Genomic DNA, 19,873 nt, shown 5'->3' with positions numbered 1-19,873 from the left:
CTGTCCTTAGTTTTCCCATCAGAGAGTGTCACCTGCCTTGCTGCAGGCAATCAGCAACACCAGGTCAGCTCGAACACAAGGTTTTGGTAGATAACCAGCAATGCAATACTGATTTTACCAATTAAACCATTATTAAACCAGTATTAAACTTAAAACTTTTGAATTGCAATTAACCCAATATTTTTTTTAATATATTAAACCATTAACACTCATATTAATACAGTACTCTAATGCACTAATAGGTGGATTAGATAATGCTCTAAAGTTAATTTTATTGATATTATGAAGCTTTCTGTAGGACTCTCCAGTGTCAGTGATTTGTAACAGTCAGTAAATTTTACATCAAGAGAGCAGCTTCTGGTTTTCTTATCAACTTTGAGAGCTACTAAAAAAGTACACAATAACAGACTGACTAACTTTCATAACATTAAATGCAACTAAACATTACTACAAATACTATATAATTTTAAACACAATTAACTCTCCTTCATGGCAGGACATATTAAACAACCCTATCATTAATTGTTTTCCTATTAAAGCATACTCCATCAGGCTTTATTCCTTTCACATTTGTCCTTGTGCCAATCATAAAGCACTGTAATAAAACTAGCAGGATTTTATAGCAGTATGGATAAATACATAATATATGTACATACACCAATCAGGCATAACATTATGAGCAGTGACAGGTGAAGTGAATAACACTGATTATCGCCTCATCATGGCACCTTTTAGTGGGTGGGATATATTAGGCAGCAAGTGAACATTTTGTCCTCAAAGTTGATGTGGTAGAAGCAGGAAAAATGGGCAAGCATAAGGATTTGAGCGGGTTTGATATGGGCCAAATTATGATGGCTAGATGACTGGATCAGAGCATCTCCAAAACTGCAGCTCTTGTGGGGTGTTCCCGGTCTGCAGTGGTCAGTATCTATCAAAAGTGGTCCAAGGAAGAAACAGTGGTGAACTGGCGACAGGGTCATGGGTGGCCAAGGCTCACTGATGCACATAGGGAGTGAAGGCTGGCCCGTGTGATCCGATCCAACAGACAAGCTACTGTTGCTCAGATTGCTGAAGAAGTTAATGCTGGTTCTGATAGAAAGGTGTCCTGTCCTATAACCTACAGGACTTGAAGGATCTGCTGCTAACATCTTGGTGCCAGATACTGCAACAGAGGTCTGTTTTGGCAGCAAAAGGGAGACCAACACAATATTAGGCAGGTGGTCATAATGTTATGCCTGATCGGTGTATGCATACAATGTTAATACAATGTCATAGTTGCATGACAGTTACCACAATTAAAAGTAAGGTTAGCCTTTGTGTACCACAGTAAAACCATGACAAATCCTATTGCTTTAAGGGTCTGTCAGCCAACAGATATGACCCAGAGCTTTAACCAGGGAAAATTGAGTCATTTAGTGTTTAATGTGTTTAAATACTAGGACTGTTGGAGAAGGTTAGCTTGTCTCTCCGACTTAACGTCTCTCTGAGGTTCCCTCTCTAAGATGGCGGCGCGGTTGACGTACCCAGTCAGGGCATACCTGTGCTTTGCGGCGGCACTGCGCCTGCTCGTCTCTATAGCAACATTAATAAACGCTTGCTTTCCAGTTCATGTCGATGATTACTCGAATAAAAAAATGGAACCTTTACCAGCCTCCTATTATGGAGCCTTGGATAAATCTAACCCTGTCATTTCCGCCTTTGAGAAGGATTTAAAAGAGTTTAAATCGTACATGAAAAGAATTCGTGAGGCTCTAACCTTCGACCACTTCTCTTACTCAAGAGGGTAAAAACATGGTGTATAACTTCATGTAGTGTCTGTGTATACCGTTATACATACACCTCCGGCATGCCTTCGTTTTCAATGTGATGTTCATTTGGGTGATTAAGCTTGTTTTTGACAGGTCTTTGAAACTTTTTGACATCTGGAAGAAATATGAACCTCGTCTCCCGAGCTCTTATTACAAGGAACATCTGCTGGACATCGCAGATTTTCTTTTCGAGAATAAAGTAAGATCATTTATTTCCTCTTTTCCTGTTATTTGTTTTTTTTTCATGATTTATATCAGACCAGCTATCTTATTAGGTACACCTATGTTATAGCTTCATTCAGGATTTTATATGGTTGATATTTGATATTATTATTGGTGCATACTGTCTATCAGTGGGAAGTGACCACTAAAGGACCACCGCTGACCAGATATGAGTAGATGGTGGATCACTGTCATTCCTAACACAGCAATGGCACCAGTGCCTGAGGTGCTGATACGAGACTATCAAACTTCGCAACATTACTCAATTTTTAAAAGAATAGTCTCTGGGCATGAGGGATTGGTCCATCACCGGGTTCCATGTGTACACATATACACACTCATTCACACACTCATTCATGCTTAGGAGTCAAAAGTCCACTTATTGCCTTGTATTGGGAATTGGGAGGAAACCCACACAGACAGGTGGAGAACTTTGTATACAAGTCACACCAGTAGTGTACATTGTGTAAAAAGCTGTTTCGATGCACGCTGTTTCGAAGCTCTGTTGAGAATGGTCCATCAGGAAAATAGTATCTAGTTAGCAGTGCTCCCATGGCACCTTTGCATCCATAAACAAGGTAGAATAAACGGATTCAATATGCATATCAAGAGATGGTCTATAGTCAATGACTTTATGTTTAACGTAGATGTGCCAAGTAAAATGTCCAATTTTATTGATATTTATAATGTATATCTACCTAGAGCACCAGTATTGTAGGTATACCTAATAAAGTGACTACTGAATTGTAAATAGATGAGCGATAATATGCATTCTATATTAAGTAAGTGTGGAATATAAAGGTCACTCACAGTGTTGGAATTGTTTTGTGTAGTTTTACAGATTGGCACTGTGGCAAGGATACACACGCTACCTACACCGGTTCTCCCCTGCTAGCTTGGAGAACATCAGAGATCTGGAGGAGTTCAAGCACACCTTCTTCTCACATGGCTTTCATATTGCAGAAGCAAAACTTACGGTTAGGCATATTTAAACCAGCCATGTTTTACAAAAGCTGGTCTAAAGATTCTACTGGACCAAAGAGATGTCATCTCTCAAGTCTGTTAACTGGTTGTTTGTGTATTTGTTAGCTCCGTGCTCTGTATGGGGAATGCTTGTGTGCTTATTACTTGGAACGTGAGAGGTGCAGGCAGCCAGATTGCATCGGGATGCAGAAACTGTGCAAGATTCTTGCATTTTTGCGCATCATGATGCAGGCCATCCTGCCCCATGAGAGCCTGTGCTGGTTGTTGTACAATGGTACGTAGCGCAGGAGCTCTTCCTGCTGAAGTAAAGCGATTTAAAACATTTTCATAATGTAGTTCTAAGTATTTCACTTCTCTTCCCAGGTTCTTTGTACATCTACAAAATATGTCGGTTCTTGATGTCCACAAGTCACTCTGCACAGGTAACCATGCATGCTTTCAATCACTGCACTGAAATGTCCTACAACATTGTGGATTCTAAACAGTTTTAAACAATCTATGTGTTTCTTTCTTTCAGGCTCTGGAGTATTTACTGTGGGCATGTGTGTGCCTGGAGACATCCATCCCATTGCTAACTCCTAATTTCCTGTCATGGAGAGCCACACTGTACTGTAGTGTTTGTGAATGTTACTTTGTTGGCCAGGCTGCTGTGCAGGCAGAGGTCAGTTTTTCACTTCAATGATCAAAACTGCTCTATTCTCTCTGTAAGGCTTAAATATTGAGGATCCTGAGGTGCTATAGTTCTCTCTTAAATTTTTATTCCCTTAACTATATATTCCTCCATTTCATATTCACTGTAGTTTTACTATATTTACTGAATATTTTAAAGAAGTTAATAAAGTATATGCCTCAGTGAGTCATCCAATATAGGTTGACTTATATAAAAAATGTACATTTTAATGTTCCTTCACATTAATTCAATCCTGTTAAATGAACACATTCACTCCTGTGGATTATTTAAAACATTCACATATTTAATTAGAAGATGCATCATTGAAATTCTCATAGGAAGAAAAAAACGACAAACATGTTACTCTAATTATAGATAGAAAGTAAAAACTATTAATTAAGAATAACCTAGAGTGCCTTAATGCTGTTACCATATACCATATGTAAATGGTTAAATGCATGCTTTCCTAGACTCCATGATGAAACATTATTTTATTTTATTTTTTTAAGCTTCTTATTTAAAAGCTGCTAGAACTAAATGACCCCAAATGGCCATGTAACTGTATAACATGGCTACAAAGGGCATCTTCATGTGCATTCATTTACTTCATTACGTAATCATCACTTAGTTTAGAATTTTCCATTATTCACTACATTGTGACTTTTCTTGTACAGGTTTTTGCTAGACGAGCTCTTACTAAAATAGATGAACTAGGGAAGCTGGAGAAGTTGAGCGGATTCCCATCCTCACCAGAGACAAAGCGAGCCTTCAAAGAAGCCACCATTAAAGTATGAATGAAACTCATCTTTGAAAAGTATTTCTCTTAAAAACAGGACCTTTTTTTTTTGGCAAAAAATATCAATCTTAGAAGCTGTGAGTAATCTGGTCTCTGCAATGCTCTAGTCTCTGTAAATGGAGGAAAAAAAAACCCAGCCATCTTCCAGTTGTGGTAAAAAGGCATTTACTTGTCAGTTCTGTAAGGTCCCGGTTCTGTAAGCCATTATCTCTGACTTCTTCTCACATGTTTGTAGGGTAAAGCTATGGAAGGAACTATATATGTTTGGATTCAGTTAACTTCCACCAACATCGCTGACTAATCCTTTAAGATATAAAATTGGATTCCTTATGGTGCCTGGTTTATTGCTCTGTTATGATGAGTGTGTTTTTGTGCATGCTTTTGCAATGCTGCTGTGTTGGTGTGCAGGTTGCTGTCATGGTGTTTAAACGCTCAGTGTATGAATCTCGGAGGAAACCTAAAGGATTTTTCAGGCTGAAACAGAAGAGCAATCTAAAGGATGGCCAGAATGTGAGTGTCCTTTTCCTGTCAAGGTTCCACCTTCTAGCATCTACAGCAATGACTTTATACTTGATATATATTATTACATTCTTACAGAAACTTATATTTATGTATAAGATACTGTGTTCTATAAGTATGCTAAGTATACAGATACCACAAGTTGCTGTCAAAAGGGTTTTTTCTTCTACTTCTTCTTAATATGTTAATGACTCTTATTTCACCCCAGAATCCATGGCCACGTACAACAACCGAGCGCATCCTGATGGAGCTGTTTGACGGAAATGCTGCTCAGTTCCTGGCAGTGTTGGAGGCTCTGAGGGACAGTTCCCGCAGACCTCTGCAGACTGGCATACCGGATGACCCTGATATACAGGAGGTGGCAGTCGAGCTCATGTCAGCCGGCATCAGCATACTATCCGGTATCCATTCTGTCCGATTCCCCCTGTATATAAATAAACCATGGTTTGATTTAGCTTGTAGTTTTAACTTTCTTTTTCGGTTTAGGAAATGGTGGATCCTTCCTTCGAGTTGGCAATGACAGCCTGCCTTTGTCTTTGAATGCCCTCACTCCTACTTGCACCCTAATGGAGATGGCAATAGCTGGTGAAACGTCTTCATTTTTTATAGAATCTGTGTTTTAACTGTATATTTTGCTTACTATAGTTACTATGTCATTGGTTACTATGACTTTTACCCCAGGGGAGAATCTGATTTCAGTGGATGCAGCAGTGAAGTTTGTGAAGCTCCTGTTTAGATATGAGCAGTGGGATGTGTTCTGCAGCCTTTCAAACAACCTTGTGGCAGTACTGTCTGTAAGTCAGCTGGTAAAATCATTAAAAAAAACTGTTTAAAATGAATTGCTTTGCATTTGGAAGTGCATTAAGACTACATTTTTGGTAGAGCCTGGAGGGCAGTCTCTTCCGGAAGTCTGAGTTGGAGCTTACTCTGTTGGAGGCTGTGGAGCGTCTCATTTCCTCACAGAGGGTTCGGCTGGGGACCAAAGACCTCATGGCTGAGATTCAAACTGGTAGTAAAAACTGCTGAAGTGTTGAAACCTTCTGTGAGATGACTAATTAACATTTATGGTATTGTGCACGAGTGACAACCCTTAGCTGCAGATGTTAGGTACTTTATAGAACAATTTATGGTTCATATTGCTGTGGTATGAGAGGAATAAATTGTAATGAGACATGCTGTTGGAAAATAATCAGCTGCTTTGTGTCAGGCTGCATCACACCACCTGATTGTTCATTGTTTTAATCTTCTAGCACAATCTGCTGAGTTTTATTTCTTATCTATTACACATAAACTAAAACAGTGCTTTGATCATATTGCAGTGAAATATTTGTATACTGTAAGGTGTCTTTGGGTGCAAAAAAGATTTGGATTTGCACCAATTTTTTACATTGCACTGTGGGTGTATATATATTCTGATATACATTCTTTCCTTTCTTTATGTTTCAACTATAGATAATGACCAATCTTCAGTGCCAATTAGCATGACAGATGAGCTCCTAAATCTGGTCCAGACTCTGCATGTATGTGTGTGTGAAGCAGCCCAGGTCAGCACATAGACACACACAGCAGATAAACACATCTTTGGCAATTTTTTTTGTTATTCCGTATGTACTATCCTGCATGTATCTGTGTTCAGGACATCAGAGCGGATGAGGACCTGGTGCTGGATATTTTACTGTTTCTCTGGGCGAAATGTAAGCTTGTGTTTCAGAGAGCTCAGGCCAGACACAATGACCCAGTGTGCTACATGGCCAAAATGGCCTTTCCCGACAAGGTAGTTAAATGGCAGATTGATGTCTTATTTTGATTTAATAGTACTATATTTTAAATAAACTTACTAAACCATTTAGTCATGTTGCCTAGTCAGAATTAGAGTGATTTTTTAGTCTTATTTTGGTTTTATGTTCATTTACTGGTCAGAAATATGTTGATGGGAAATTTACAGAAATTAAGTGCAACTAGAGGTCAGAGCATTTGAATTGATTGAACTTTGACATTTGACATTAAACTTTAGGTATTCAGAATACAATACATGTTGTATGCTGATCTAGTTGATCAGCTGAATCTGGGTTGAACTGTATTCTCTCTGTACTGTAGTATAGGTTTGCACTAAGAATCAAATGGGAATGACTCAATGAATTAATGACTTGTTCTTACAGTCTTAGACTAATAATTTTAGTGCTCATTGAAGTGTGTTGCTGGTCATTAACTGCTTAAGCAAACAGGACTAACACAACAGTGTTCAATTCAAAACACACTGAATTCTGCATATGTGGAAATGCATTACTGTCAAAGGTAAAATTGAAAAGAATAAAGCACTAGGCTCGGCTTAACAATAAGAGCCAGCTCTTTGCAATTCCCAAATAGCTCAATTAAATTATTCAGTAAAATCTTGCTTTAACTTATGACTAAAAAAATAACACTATACTTTGCATTTATTGTGGTACAAAAAATCAACCTAGATAAATGTGAAAACAGCAAAGCACTACATATGTACATTAACGAATGCAGTAATCATTGCACACTAATGCATCTGCACTTTAATTTAAAGGATACAAAAAAGCTTTCTGTCCATTTAGCCTGATATATACCTCTCCCATACGCTACTTTGAATACTTTATGTTATTCTTGCAAACATTCATACAGAGATGAGAGCCAAAGGCACTGCTAAGTCACTCCCTGTAAATACCAGATGCATTTTACATGCCATTAGATTATTGTGAATACAGAACGCTGATACATTTTAAGCAGGAGACCTATTTGTCTTCTGTTCATATAAAAAATACCTCATTAGAAATAAAGTTTGCTGCCAGTGTTTAATCTAAACTCAAAGAGAACTGCTTCGCAGGCAACACATCACTAATGTTAATTTTGACTCTCTTATGCAGTGGGTCCAGACTCTGTTCCTCCTGTGTGAGGTGGCCTATATGTGTCAGCTGGCTGATATAGACCCAGTGGCAGTGGCTGAGATGACTTTAAGACTGGCCTCAGTGCTGGAAGGCGGTGTAGAGGTACTTTCACTGACCATCCCAACAAAAGGTATGTAATTAGACACATTTTGCTGACTTCATTGACACGTTTTAGAATTAGTACAAAATTCTCACTTCCTTTCTTTAATTATATTATGTTGCTTTTGTCTGTGTAGATTCAATCAATGGCAGCAGTCTGCGGTCCACCCCTGTGGAGAAACCTACAGCTACACCTATTGTATGCTCATCTGAGCCACACTGGTGTCTTAATTAAATGTGAAAGTACTAATTAAATGGTCAGATACTGTGTAATGACATTTAGCATGACTTAATTACAATTAGCATCTGTACATGCCTCCAGAACTCACAAGCAGAACATTTTGAGATGGTTTGGACTGTGCTGGAGAAAGGCCTGGAGTGTGTATCAAGAGGCAGGACTGTATGTCTCCTTCATGATCTTTCTGCCATCTCTGACACTGTATACCTCCAGGTAGTACTGTAGCACACAGTCCACTGAAGCTAGCATCTCCAGTTAGTCTACATGGGAATGAGAAGCGAAAGAATAACGGTCACATGTACCCAGTAATGCAGTACTAAATTGACCAGCTTGTTCATGAACATTTTTTCTGTAGAAATAATACATTGTTCCAGATGGTGGTTCCACAAAAGAATGATTAGTCAGCAATAAAATGACTGAAATACATCACCCTCACCAAGATTATATGAAGATGCAGATTAAAATGTCCACACACCATGCTTTCCACATATTTAAATGTGATGGCTTTTGAATTTTATGATATAGTAACTTCTTTATTTGTTAAGCTCTGATTTTCCAATGCCTTTGGCAGTATTGAGTCCCGGAAAAACAACTTAATTATGAGAAAGGCAGGTTTTGTAGAATTAAGTGTGAATACTAAAAATCTTTTGTAATTTTTACTCAGATGTTTAGTGGAGAACATTTGAGATCTTCTGGGCATGGACAGTTTGAGAGCACTAGCAGTTCATGCACAAGATCTCTCTCAATGGATATGCATATGGAATTACTGGCTTTCCAGCACAGGATATCCCTCAAACTCCTAGATATCTACCCAGGTATGTGACGCCTCACCACACACTCCCCCCTCCATGAAAGAAAAAAAAAACAATAATGGTGCATATGTGTTGAATATTACTTGACAGCTGTGTTTCTCCAAATCAGATGATGAGAATCCTGAGGGGAGAAAGAGGCTAGGTATGCAGAGTGCACAAGGACCGTCTACTGTGGTACAGGCAAAGAGGGCCAAAGCAGGTAAACTCATCTACTCATCTTTTCAAAAAAAGAAAAAAGATCTAAGAAAAAATCTAAGAGGTATTTTGTGTACCCATAACACAGTCTGAACAGTGCTGCAATGCCCTTTGGTTATTTGTAACAGAATGTACACTGCAAGAGAAGATTAAGAAGAATAAAGTCTCCAGAGTTTTGTTTCTGGTTCAGAAGGCCTTACTTTCATACAAGAAAGATGCTTCTAACAGAGAAACCACAAAGCTGCTTGAGGTCTGTGTGTAAAATCACCATTTAAAACCTTCATAAGCCAGAAAACATTGTAACAGTTGTCTTGTGCTGTTTTTATATCCAGGAGGCTTTGGCATTACTGGAGAAAGCAGGTGTTGAGGAGAAGAGGCTGCTTAGTGATGCTACTTCTGCAGAGATGGAATCAGGAGTAGAAGAGAGGTATAGACCTCCTCCACCTCCTGTGCTGCTATCACGTAGCAACCAAGCTTTAACCTTCACACCAGGACCATATGTGCAGGAGGAGCAGGTGAACTCACCAAATTACTATTCTGGGATTTTTTCCCCTTTTGTTTCCTTTGTTGTCTGGTTTTACTTTAATACAGTGTCTTGCCACAGATTCTTGGTCACAGTGAGGCCTGGGCTTTGACTTGACCATTATAATGAATTTGAGTTCTTGGTTTTGAACCATTTGGTCACCAGTCTGTTGAAGACTGGAACATGTTTTCTTCTAGTATTGGCCTATATTTGGCTCCATCCATCTTGCCCTCCACTCTGACTAGCTTCTTTGCTTTGACTTTGCTGATTAAAAGAGCGATATATTTTAGTGTACAAGCACGCCTCACTAGGACAGTACTCTCAACTATATGCCTTTATATCTTCTGCACATATAAGTAAATGTAGTGTACCACTATAAGTAATTTAAATTTGATGTTTACATGTTTGTTCTTTGGAAAACATATAATGTACAATACATTTCTTCTGGCAGAGATGGATGCATTAAGGTAATAAAGGGCAAAAGTGCAAAACATTTAAAAAATTATTTTGGTTTGGTGCAGGTTTGCTGGTACCGTATTTATGGTAGAGAAGTTGAAGGTGTCAACCTGAAAGTGAGGATTGGAGACTGCCACCTGGCTGGCACTGGTGAAATGGTGAAGAATACCAAAAATTATAAACATGTACAATGAACCAGTGAATAAATGTAAAAATTAAACAATCAGATACAAAATGCTGATCCAATATACATGAAGTGACTGTAGTATTTGTTCCAGACCGAGTGAGTTGTATTCAACTGTCTTTTTGAGTCATTTATACTCATCAGAATGTACTTGTGATTTTCTGCTATGCAAAATATTACTTATTAAAGTAGTAAATTTATTGATCCAATTAGATTCCATCTAGAGGAGAACGCTTGTTTTGCGTAAGTGGCCTGGAGCCCAACCAGAAGTATATCTTTGCTGTGGCAGCCTACGATGCTCAGGGCAACCTGATTGGTGGCAGTATTGGAGATACCACCAGGCCTGTGCTAGCCTCTCTCCCCCTGCCTCTGTTGACAGCCTGGGCACATCTGGCTCAGGTACATCATGTAGATGGAAGGTATTAGGCAGGGGTGTCAGATCTTATCTGCAAAGGGCTGTTGCGGTGCAGGTTCTCATTCCAATCAAGCAGGAGCCACACCCGATTCCACCTGTTCAATCAACGGATCTTGATCAACCTGGGTCTGACCTGAGTCTTGATCAATCAACTTTCAGTAGACTCAGGTATGGCTTCTGCTCGGTTGGAATGAGAACCTGCACCTGCAACAGCCCTTTACGGATAAGATTTGTCATCCCTGATATAAGACATAAGGCTTACACCAGTAATATTCCAAACTCTCTACTCCAGGTGGCCTACCAAACAGGCCAGTATGCACTAGCCAAGAAAGCCTGCAGTGAGATTTGGAGCCACTTTACCCTTCCGTCAGTTGCAGATTCTGGATCCTGTCAGGAAGCAGTGGATGAGAAAGCTCCTCAGAGGCTTGCCCAGACAAAGTTAGACAGCTATATCTGTGGAGATTATCTACCAGATGTTGTTCTGAATACACCCTCAGAGACCTTATATGTCTTATTTGTTTTATATTTATCCCTTAAGATTGTGCCCAGAGACATTGCAGCTCTCTTCTCCAATACTACAACAGCTTTTCCTCACCTCGATCTTTATGCAAACTGACATCCACATCCAGGAGAGAGCACTGTACTGTGACTCCCTCGGTGATGGAAGCCCATTGATCTGGGGACAGGTTAGAGTCTCATCACCTGTATCTCATGTGTGTTGAATGAAAAAGTGAATATTTTGTGGCAAATAAAATGCAAATTTTCTTTAACGCTGTTCTCATAACCTTTGCTACAGGAGGATAGACTTGCAGAGTGTGAGAGGATGCTTGTGGCCATAGATCTGTCTCTTCATCTCAATGACATCAGTGCTGCCTTACAGGCTGTAGTCAGCTGCTATGGCCTCCTGGCACCTCTTATCTTCTATCAGATCCCATCAGACCCTGTGGTTCAGGTGAGTTGATCAAGATGTTTATATTACTAAGCTGTTGAATGTTTGAATCTGATCAGAAAGTATCCATTAATTTTCTATAGCTCATTTAAAATGTTAGTGTTTCAATAGTAATGACTTTCAGAGGCCGTTGTATGACAGTGTTGTTATGCTAGTGAGATTCTTTTAGTAGAATAAGAGGAATAAATTGTATTATGCTATTACTGGATATTTTTCTATAACCCAAACCCACTTTGGGTATTTCTTATATCATGTTTGTTGCTCTTTTACTATAGAAATAGTGTGCCATTTGTGACAGTTAATAAACACGTTATATCTTCTTGTCAAAATTGTGAACCTATTGTTTTTACATTCTTTACATTTTAACTATTTAATTATGAAACTATGAACCATATGAACTATCCTTTATGCTTATTTCAAGGTGCTATTGAAGTGTCTGATGGTACTACAGGAGATTCCATCTGCACTTAAACAAAAAAGGCCTGTTGCTACTGCTGAATCACTATATCATATGGTGACCTGCATTACGCACTATGTAGCCAAGGTAATAAGTGTTGTTGTAACATTGATATATATTAATTAATTATATTGATATAATTAATTTATGTCAAACTAATCCGAAATACACTGGGATGTTATTGCATACAGTTACTTATTCTACTCAGTTCCAGTGTTTACCAAATCCTGTAACCTGAGACTGCATTGCTAAGACAAAGTACAAATTTCTTGGTGCTTTTATGTGTGTAGGGCTTGCAAGCCTTGAAAAAGGAAAGTATGGCATCTTCAGTGATGGAACAAGGCAAGCAGCTCCTAATGGAGATGAGTGAGAGTCTACAGCAGAATGACAAGGTGAGCGCTCTTAATAAAACTTATATGAACTTTCCTCACTCATGTCCAGGGTTCCACTGATGGTCTTCAGATCCATTTCCACCCAGGCCAGGATATAGCATTTACTGAATGAAAGAATGAATGAACAAATGAACAAACAAATGAATGAATGGACAAAAGAACAAACAAACAAATGGCAATTAATATGGTTAGAAAACTGATGTAGAAAATATAGATATAGAAACCAGACACACTTAGTTGTTTATGTAGGGTAAGTAATAAAATAGCACATTGTCGCTTTTGATGGCAGAAATATCTCGTGTGGATTCTTATCTATATATCTATATCTATCTTATTAATATAGCCACAGTATATATCTATATACATCATTGAACAGTGATTCTAGAAATAAAGCTTGCACTGCCACTTATACAGTCAGTCTTTCAGTCACAAATTGCAACTTGTTAGGTAGCTAGGGTCAGAGCACTGGATTAAGGGCCTTGTTAGGATTCAAACTCACTACTTTCTTATAAGTAACTTAGAACCTTAACCACTGAGCCAGCACTGTTCTAGCTACATCCTTGAGCATCACTGCTTCATGATGGTGTCAGTTTTGGACAAGTACAGTAAGTAACCACACTTTAGTCCTAATTGTGGTCATCAAGGTGTTTTTAATAAATATAAAGTATTGATTTACAGAACAAGCATTGTAAGCACAAGAAAACAGGCTTTAAGAATTCAGAATTATTGTGGATGTCTTTTGTTTTTCAGAGACAGAAACCCCACAAGAAGGCAGTGGCTGAACAGGAGGACGAACTTAGTGAGGAGCTGAAGGCTTTGACATGTATTGCTTTGAAGCAGCAGGAGAAAATGGGAGCACTAAATGAGAACAGAGAAGGTAGAAAGCCCAGAGAGTGGGGTCATTTTCTCTCCAATTATGCCTGTAAGATTAGGCCAGAAATATTAAACAATTGAAAATAATGAACACTAGGGTGGTAACAGTAACTTTGGGCTACATCACACCACCCTATTATTGATTATTTTCTATAACAGCATGTCCTGAGGTTACTTACTTGTAATAGTCTTTTAGACAGAATGATTCCAAAGCTTTGTGATCTCCATGTTAAAAAAATTAGATTTCTAGTGTCAGTGCCATTTCTTTAAGCAGCAGACAGTTTTGATCATGACCTGAGTGGAGAAGAGGATCCCAAAATTCTGTACAATGTCATTGGTTCCAGCCCCCTCAGGAATGCCTTCAGAAATGGTAAGCTGGACACAATAATACAACAGAGAAAACAGATACAGTTATTGTAATGTATATACTATATTTTCCCAACAGTGATGAAGTTTAAACGGATGTCTAGCTTCATGGAGTTTGTTGCACTAGTTCTGGAGAAAGCTTTGCAAGAGGATCAGTTGGAACTGCTAATACAGTGGGGCCAAGAAATCTTCAGGTGGATTAAGAGGTCTGTATGTGTGTGTTTGTGTGCACATATCTGTGTGATTGTCTGGTTGCATGGCTAAAATGTGTGTTTCCTTACCAGCCGAGATGAAAGTATGATTTTGCCAAAGAAGGATGACAAGAAATCGAGGAAAGATCAGAAGAAGTTCACAACGTCTATCATACAGTATTGTAATAAAGTAAATAAACAAACACACTTACACATACATATCGTCATTGACATCCCTTACACTTCAAGAACCCTTCAAACTGCTACTTCGTATGTCTTTTACCAGATAAACAAAGTTTATAAAAAGAAGAATGAGCTGCAGAAGAAATCAGTTTGCAGCTCAGAAAACTCTGAGAAGTAAGCTCTAATGCTAATTCCTATGGTCTGTTCATTTGATGTTGTGTATTGCATGTTGATGCATTGTGTGGTGCGGCAGAGAGTTCAAGGCAGTGGAGACAATGATGAAACAGGTGGGTTCAGTGAGAAGCCACCAACGGCAGAGGATGATGAGGCAGGTCCACTCAGATGAGTTTCCATGGCGATGTCGTGCCAACCTGACGCTGGCTCAAGCACACCTGGGTCTGCTGAGAAAGTACTTACAACTAAACCCTGTTACACCTCGACAACACTGGTATGCTCATATCATCACTGGAAACATTTTTACATGTGCACTCTAAGGTAAATTGCAAACATTTTATCCTACAAGAGCTCTCGAGTTAGGAAATTGACATAAAAGTTGACTCCCTTAAAGGAACCTCTGATACACTTCAAATTGTAAATTTAGTGTGAGATACTATACTTTTATGTACGGATTATTCTGTCAAGGTTAAATAACTTATTTTTTCAGGTGCATGCATGCATTAAATAAAAATTTTATGAAGCACACTCATTTCATATTAATGACATGAAAGAAAGCAATTCAAAAGAAATCCATATTCATCCAATCCATTTTTTTTCATATTCAGCTCGGTGAACTTTGCCTTTTATGGAGTTTTTGGGGCATGAATAAATTAGCTGTGTTGTGAACATGCCTAAGAGGACAAATAAGAATAATGCTCTTTTGTTAACAACAAAATGACTAACTGAATGGAGCCGAACACTGTCCCAAATTACAAGGACACAGAACAATGGCAATGCATGGAAGACACAGATTGCAGTGCACATATGGCAATAAGTAAATAAAAAAATATAAATAAGTAGCAAAAGAAAAAACAAGCAAACATCTATCATATGTGTAAGTTTTGTGTTATCGCACAGTTATTCAGCAATGTTAATATGCTGTGTTTTATTTCAAATGATGGACATAGAGGTGTGGAGACATTTTTTTTTCTTAAACTTGGAATTATCACCTTTTTCTTTTTGATTAAAAACTACAGTTACAGCAAGCTGTCTCTACGCTTCTTCTCCTTGGCACATACTGGATCACTGGTGAAATGGAAAAACATTTCTCAACACACCAAGCATCCTGAGTTGAGCTCTTCAATCCACAAACCCACCATTCACAAAGCCAGTCAGGGTAGGTATTCTTGTTGAGGAATGGTGATGGACGATTTCGGAGCGATTGGTATATGAGGGATCACATCTAATCACATGATGAAAACTATGTTTAAAACATATGACTTATCAAGCTCATCTTAACAATTTGAATGTTAGTGTCACATGTGCCTTGTTTTTTTATACTACATTTTTAGACTTGGTTTCACTAATTTAATATAAAATTCTGGGCAGCGCAGTGGCTTAGTTGTTAGCACTGTTGCTTCACAGCAAGAAGGTTCTGGGTTCGAATCCCAGGTTCGAACAGGCAGGGGCCTTTCTGTGTGGAGTTTGCATGTTCTCCCAGTGCCTGCATGGGTTTACTCTGGGTACTCTGGTATCCTCCCACAGTCCAATAAACATGTACATTAGGTGGATTGGTAATTCTAAATTGCCCATAGGAGAGAGTGTGTGGTTGTCTATCTATATGTGGCCCTGTGATGGACTGGCGACTTGTCCAGGGTGTTCCCCTGCCTTTTGCCCAGTGTACGCTGGGATAGGTTCCAGCAGACCCCTGTGACCCTAATTAGGAATAAAGTGGGTATAGACAATGAATGAATGAATATGAAATTCTGAAATACATTTTAGTCCTCTGGAATATTGGAAATCTTGAACTGTCCATGTATTAGGAATAGCTAATAATATGCCAAATGTCTTGTTAGGAGCACCAAACAACAGTGGAGAAGGGTCTGGGGAAAGTGAAGTGGAGAGTGAGCTGGACACTCCACGAACACAACTGACCAGTGGTTCAGAAAGCAGTGAAACAACTGAAACATGCCTCAATATTTTTAAGCCACTGGACACAATCTACAAGGCCTCACTACACCTCAGGAGAGCTATGGTGCACACTAGTCCATACTTAATCCAAAAACATTCATTCTTTAGCTTGGACATTAGTGATAGCATATTGTGCTTGAATATTTGTGCAGGTTTTGGCTTATCGTGGAAGACTTTGGACATCTCTTCAGTGGGTGTGTGAGGTCCTGTGGGATCAGTTTAGCATCATTGCATTTCTGGTGGAGTGTAGCCAGAGCTCTGAAAATCCCAGCACATTGACGCTGGATCAGTTCTACACAGTGTTCACACCCCTGCTAGCACTGGCTTCAGAGCTGCTCATGGACATGATGGAGAAATTACAGGTCAGGTCATCCACCATAAGTGTCACACTTAATACAGTCAGTTATAACCTAATCTGTTTAATATTTGATGCTGAGGGCTCTCTTTCTAGCAATGGAAGGTGTATGATGAGGAAGCTGAAGAGCCGGAGACCAGGCCTCTGAATAGTGGAGTACAGGTAGATGTGAAATGGATGAAGAATTTGGTGTTGCACACACTGGAGCTCCTCTTCTACCAGACCAAATGGGAAACACTTGCTCATCTTGCCTTGCTATACAACTTTTATACCAGGTGAGTTGTGCTGTGCATTGGTGTCTGGGACAATATTGGCCTGAAATTCTCGATTGCTCTAGTATATTAACTTATTTTCCAAGGATTCACATATTTTTGTTGTGAAGATCAAAATTGCCCATGCTGCCTGAGTGACAGATCGGTAATCATGGGTATATGTGAGCTCATGTATGGCTTTCCCTGGAGTTTGTTACACTGCTCTGTGATGAACAATGCTAAGGTTGGCATTATGTGCTGTGTAATAAGGGAGAGTTAGCTGATGGGTGTGAATAAATAAATGACCACACGGGGAAGAAAATGTTAGAAACTGAAAAACAATTGATGATGTCACTTCAAGTTGTTATGCTATACCAGGTGATATAATTCCTGTTGGTTGTTTGGGAGTTGGTTACTGACTGCAAACAAGCTTTTAATCCACTAATTAATATATATTTGGTTGTTTTTATGGTGGCAAATTGTACATAATCCTTTGGGGTAGCTTTTGCTGCATATAAAATTGTTAAAGTTTAGCAGTAAACTTGTAAAAAAGGAAAAAAGTCATCTTAAAAAGGAAACTAATGGTTTATTTTCCAGGGAACACTACAGTCATGTCATTACCCCTGTACTGGTATATGCTCAGAGAAGACTGCTAGAAAGAATAAGCTACTTTGGAGGCCCTTCAGTCCCTCAGCCACATTTCACCTACACAGAGATGGTCAATGGAGAAAAGGTGAATAAAACGCTGTAGGCATTTTAAATAGTGAAAGATAACATTTATTCTCCACGCATTAGAATAATCCTGTGTAACTGACGTTTATCCACAGGTGACCTGTAGAAACTATGCAGGCAAGCAGCTGCTCTTATGTTCCAGTGTAGAGAGTTGGCATGAAAGTACTGCAAGTAGTACTGCCTCAGAACCTCTGGAGATGGCAGGTAAAGACTGAAATGGATCAGAGCTGTCTTACAACTATCATACTGTATGGATCATACTATATGAAAAGACAAGTGAGCTGTATTCAGACTTGATTTTCTGGGCAAATTCAGGTTATTCAGAGTATATGTGATCAGTTTTTATACTAAAAAAATCCTGTTTTGCAAAAGTCTGAGCAGTGCTACAGTACATAGTGAATTATAAAACTTGAATACCAATAAGCAATATTTTGTTATTGACTTTGAATATGGCCCCATGTGTATCTTACATACAAAATGCTATTAATCCCTTGAAGAGTCTAATTAGTTCAGGCAAAATGTGTTTGTTTTTCATCTCTGCAGAAAGGAGAAGAGCCATGTGTGTAGTCTCTGTACCGCTTGACATTGATGACACATTGCGCTGCTTCAGAGAGTCCCAGGCCAAGAGGCAACACACAGTTCGCACCTTCCAGCACAGTCACACACTGCTCATGCTTCTGCTAGCTAACACACAGCACTGTGAGTCCCTGTCATTGTCCTGCACACAGTCTGATTTAGAACTAGGGTTAGAACCCACTGGACACCAATAAAGCTCAAAATAAGTTCAATTTAGTTTTAATCATAGCATTTTAACATTAGAAATTGGCACAAAGCAGCTTTAAAGAAATCTGGGTGTATTCTTAGATCATTGCTAAGCAAAGCAGGAGGGACAATGGCAAAAAAGAAGCTCCTGAGATCACATGAGGAAGAAACTTTGTGAGGAACCAGACCCACAAGGATACACATAAAAGAGTAAAAGAGAACAGTATTAAGTGTGTTAAAAGGATGTTCAGTATGAAAGCACAGGGAGCACAAGACAGTCATTAAGAATACAGCAGCATTTTCTTAACAAATCTGACATATCCAGGTGAGATTATTCACTAAATTAATGGAGACTTGGGCATAAACTGTTATTCCTCTACATTCCTTTAATCGACTGACCTGCCTTCCTCTTCACCCCAGCTGACCCCACCATTTTGTTGAAACTATGTATGTATACCTTATTTGTTGAAAGACACTTAATGTTTCATATTTATTGTGTGAGTAATGTGATACTTTAAATAACTCTCTAGCAATAGAGGTGCCATTCTGTCAGGAGTCCTTCCATGGCTCACAGGGCAAAGTGGAGTTTAACATAGCAGCCAACACTGTGCCATCCATCGGTCCTCCAGATCTGTCCAATGAAGACTACAGCTCTGTGGGTTCTGTGTACAGCACACCCCTGTCTTCCTTGCACATCCAGGCCGTCTTGTCCTCCTATAACAGCTCTATCAGTGAGAATTTTTGTCTGAAATTTGCACAAGCATTAATACATACAATGTTGATCTTGAAGCTAAACACTTCTTGTTCACTAATGTAGAATACCTTCAGGCAAATAATTATAACTCACTGCAAGTTCAAGCTCTGCATGACCTTGGGAACCTGCATTTCTACAGTGGAAATCTAAAGTATGTACTAGTATAGTTAGATTTAGTTATATGTTACAGCTATGCTCTAGCATGGTATATGTGAGAATATTGTTGATAATAATGGTGTATATGTTTATATAATCTGAATGCAGGGCTGCTCATACACATTGGAGCAAGGCTCTGGACTGTTCCCTGCAGACCACAAATGTTCTAGTATGCTGGGATGGTGATTCATGGAGCCATAACTCCTCTCAACAGCCCCTGAGGCATGCTGGGATATGGGGCTGTCTCCAGGGTGCATTGTTGTCTGCTAAGATTGCTCAGTACGTAAAATGAAAAGCGAAGATATTTGTCTTGGCTGACACTTTACAAAAGTTTTGATCACACAGTGGTTTTTCTTTTGTCCACAGGTATATCTTAACATCTAACATAAGCCAACGAACAAATTGCTGCCTTCTCTCGGCTAAGCTCTTTAAGGTAAAGTGTTTTCTTCCTTTTATTCCACAGCAATGTATCAGGGATATTATCCTTTTATTATA

General features: G+C 39.0%; 1 protein-coding gene across 3 annotated transcripts in view; it reads left to right on the top strand.

Annotated features, from left to right (window-relative positions):
- The first annotated feature begins 1,588 nt into the window (after positions 1-1,588).
- cfap54 (cilia and flagella associated protein 54) overlaps positions 1,589-19,873 on the top strand; it is a 29,493-nt gene continuing 11,208 nt past the window's right edge. For 2 of the 3 annotated variants that reach the window (XM_058417598.1, XM_058417596.1), the window contains exons 1-45: positions 1,589-1,783; positions 1,902-2,007; positions 2,864-3,007; positions 3,120-3,288; positions 3,378-3,436; positions 3,532-3,675; positions 4,359-4,472; positions 4,889-4,990; positions 5,208-5,400; positions 5,486-5,584; positions 5,681-5,793; positions 5,882-6,008; positions 6,452-6,543; positions 6,636-6,773; positions 7,888-8,038; positions 8,145-8,206; positions 8,330-8,458; positions 8,910-9,060; positions 9,167-9,256; positions 9,381-9,502; positions 9,585-9,767; positions 10,297-10,389; positions 10,629-10,814; positions 11,123-11,268; positions 11,369-11,516; positions 11,627-11,782; positions 12,201-12,323; positions 12,527-12,628; positions 13,379-13,505; positions 13,773-13,871; positions 13,947-14,073; positions 14,152-14,248; positions 14,345-14,415; positions 14,495-14,689; positions 15,435-15,574; positions 16,254-16,432; positions 16,521-16,730; positions 16,820-16,998; positions 17,572-17,707; positions 17,802-17,910; positions 18,250-18,405; positions 18,999-19,199; positions 19,286-19,373; positions 19,487-19,657; positions 19,745-19,811. In XM_058417598.1, the coding sequence (XP_058273581.1) occupies positions 1,635-1,783; positions 1,902-2,007; positions 2,864-3,007; positions 3,120-3,288; positions 3,378-3,436; positions 3,532-3,675; positions 4,359-4,472; positions 4,889-4,990; positions 5,208-5,400; positions 5,486-5,584; positions 5,681-5,793; positions 5,882-6,008; positions 6,452-6,543; positions 6,636-6,773; positions 7,888-8,038; positions 8,145-8,206; positions 8,330-8,458; positions 8,910-9,060; positions 9,167-9,256; positions 9,381-9,502; positions 9,585-9,767; positions 10,297-10,389; positions 10,629-10,814; positions 11,123-11,268; positions 11,369-11,516; positions 11,627-11,782; positions 12,201-12,323; positions 12,527-12,628; positions 13,379-13,505; positions 13,773-13,871; positions 13,947-14,073; positions 14,152-14,248; positions 14,345-14,415; positions 14,495-14,689; positions 15,435-15,574; positions 16,254-16,432; positions 16,521-16,730; positions 16,820-16,998; positions 17,572-17,707; positions 17,802-17,910; positions 18,250-18,405; positions 18,999-19,199; positions 19,286-19,373; positions 19,487-19,657; positions 19,745-19,811 (5,943 nt within the window). In that variant the 5' untranslated portion in view covers positions 1,589-1,634. The remainder of the gene's footprint in view (positions 1,784-1,901; positions 2,008-2,863; positions 3,008-3,119; positions 3,289-3,377; positions 3,437-3,531; positions 3,676-4,358; positions 4,473-4,888; positions 4,991-5,207; positions 5,401-5,485; positions 5,585-5,680; positions 5,794-5,881; positions 6,009-6,451; positions 6,544-6,635; positions 6,774-7,887; positions 8,039-8,144; positions 8,207-8,329; positions 8,459-8,909; positions 9,061-9,166; positions 9,257-9,380; positions 9,503-9,584; positions 9,768-10,296; positions 10,390-10,628; positions 10,815-11,122; positions 11,269-11,368; positions 11,517-11,626; positions 11,783-12,200; positions 12,324-12,526; positions 12,629-13,378; positions 13,506-13,772; positions 13,872-13,946; positions 14,074-14,151; positions 14,249-14,344; positions 14,416-14,494; positions 14,690-15,434; positions 15,575-16,253; positions 16,433-16,520; positions 16,731-16,819; positions 16,999-17,571; positions 17,708-17,801; positions 17,911-18,249; positions 18,406-18,998; positions 19,200-19,285; positions 19,374-19,486; positions 19,658-19,744; positions 19,812-19,873) is intronic. The other variant, XM_058417597.1, reaches the window with a different exon arrangement.

Source organism: Hemibagrus wyckioides, linkage group LG19 (assembly GCF_019097595.1).
Source record: "Hemibagrus wyckioides isolate EC202008001 linkage group LG19, SWU_Hwy_1.0, whole genome shotgun sequence".
NCBI lineage: Eukaryota > Metazoa > Chordata > Actinopteri > Siluriformes > Bagridae > Hemibagrus > Hemibagrus wyckioides.
This window is presented reverse-complemented; position numbering and strand designations above follow the sequence as displayed.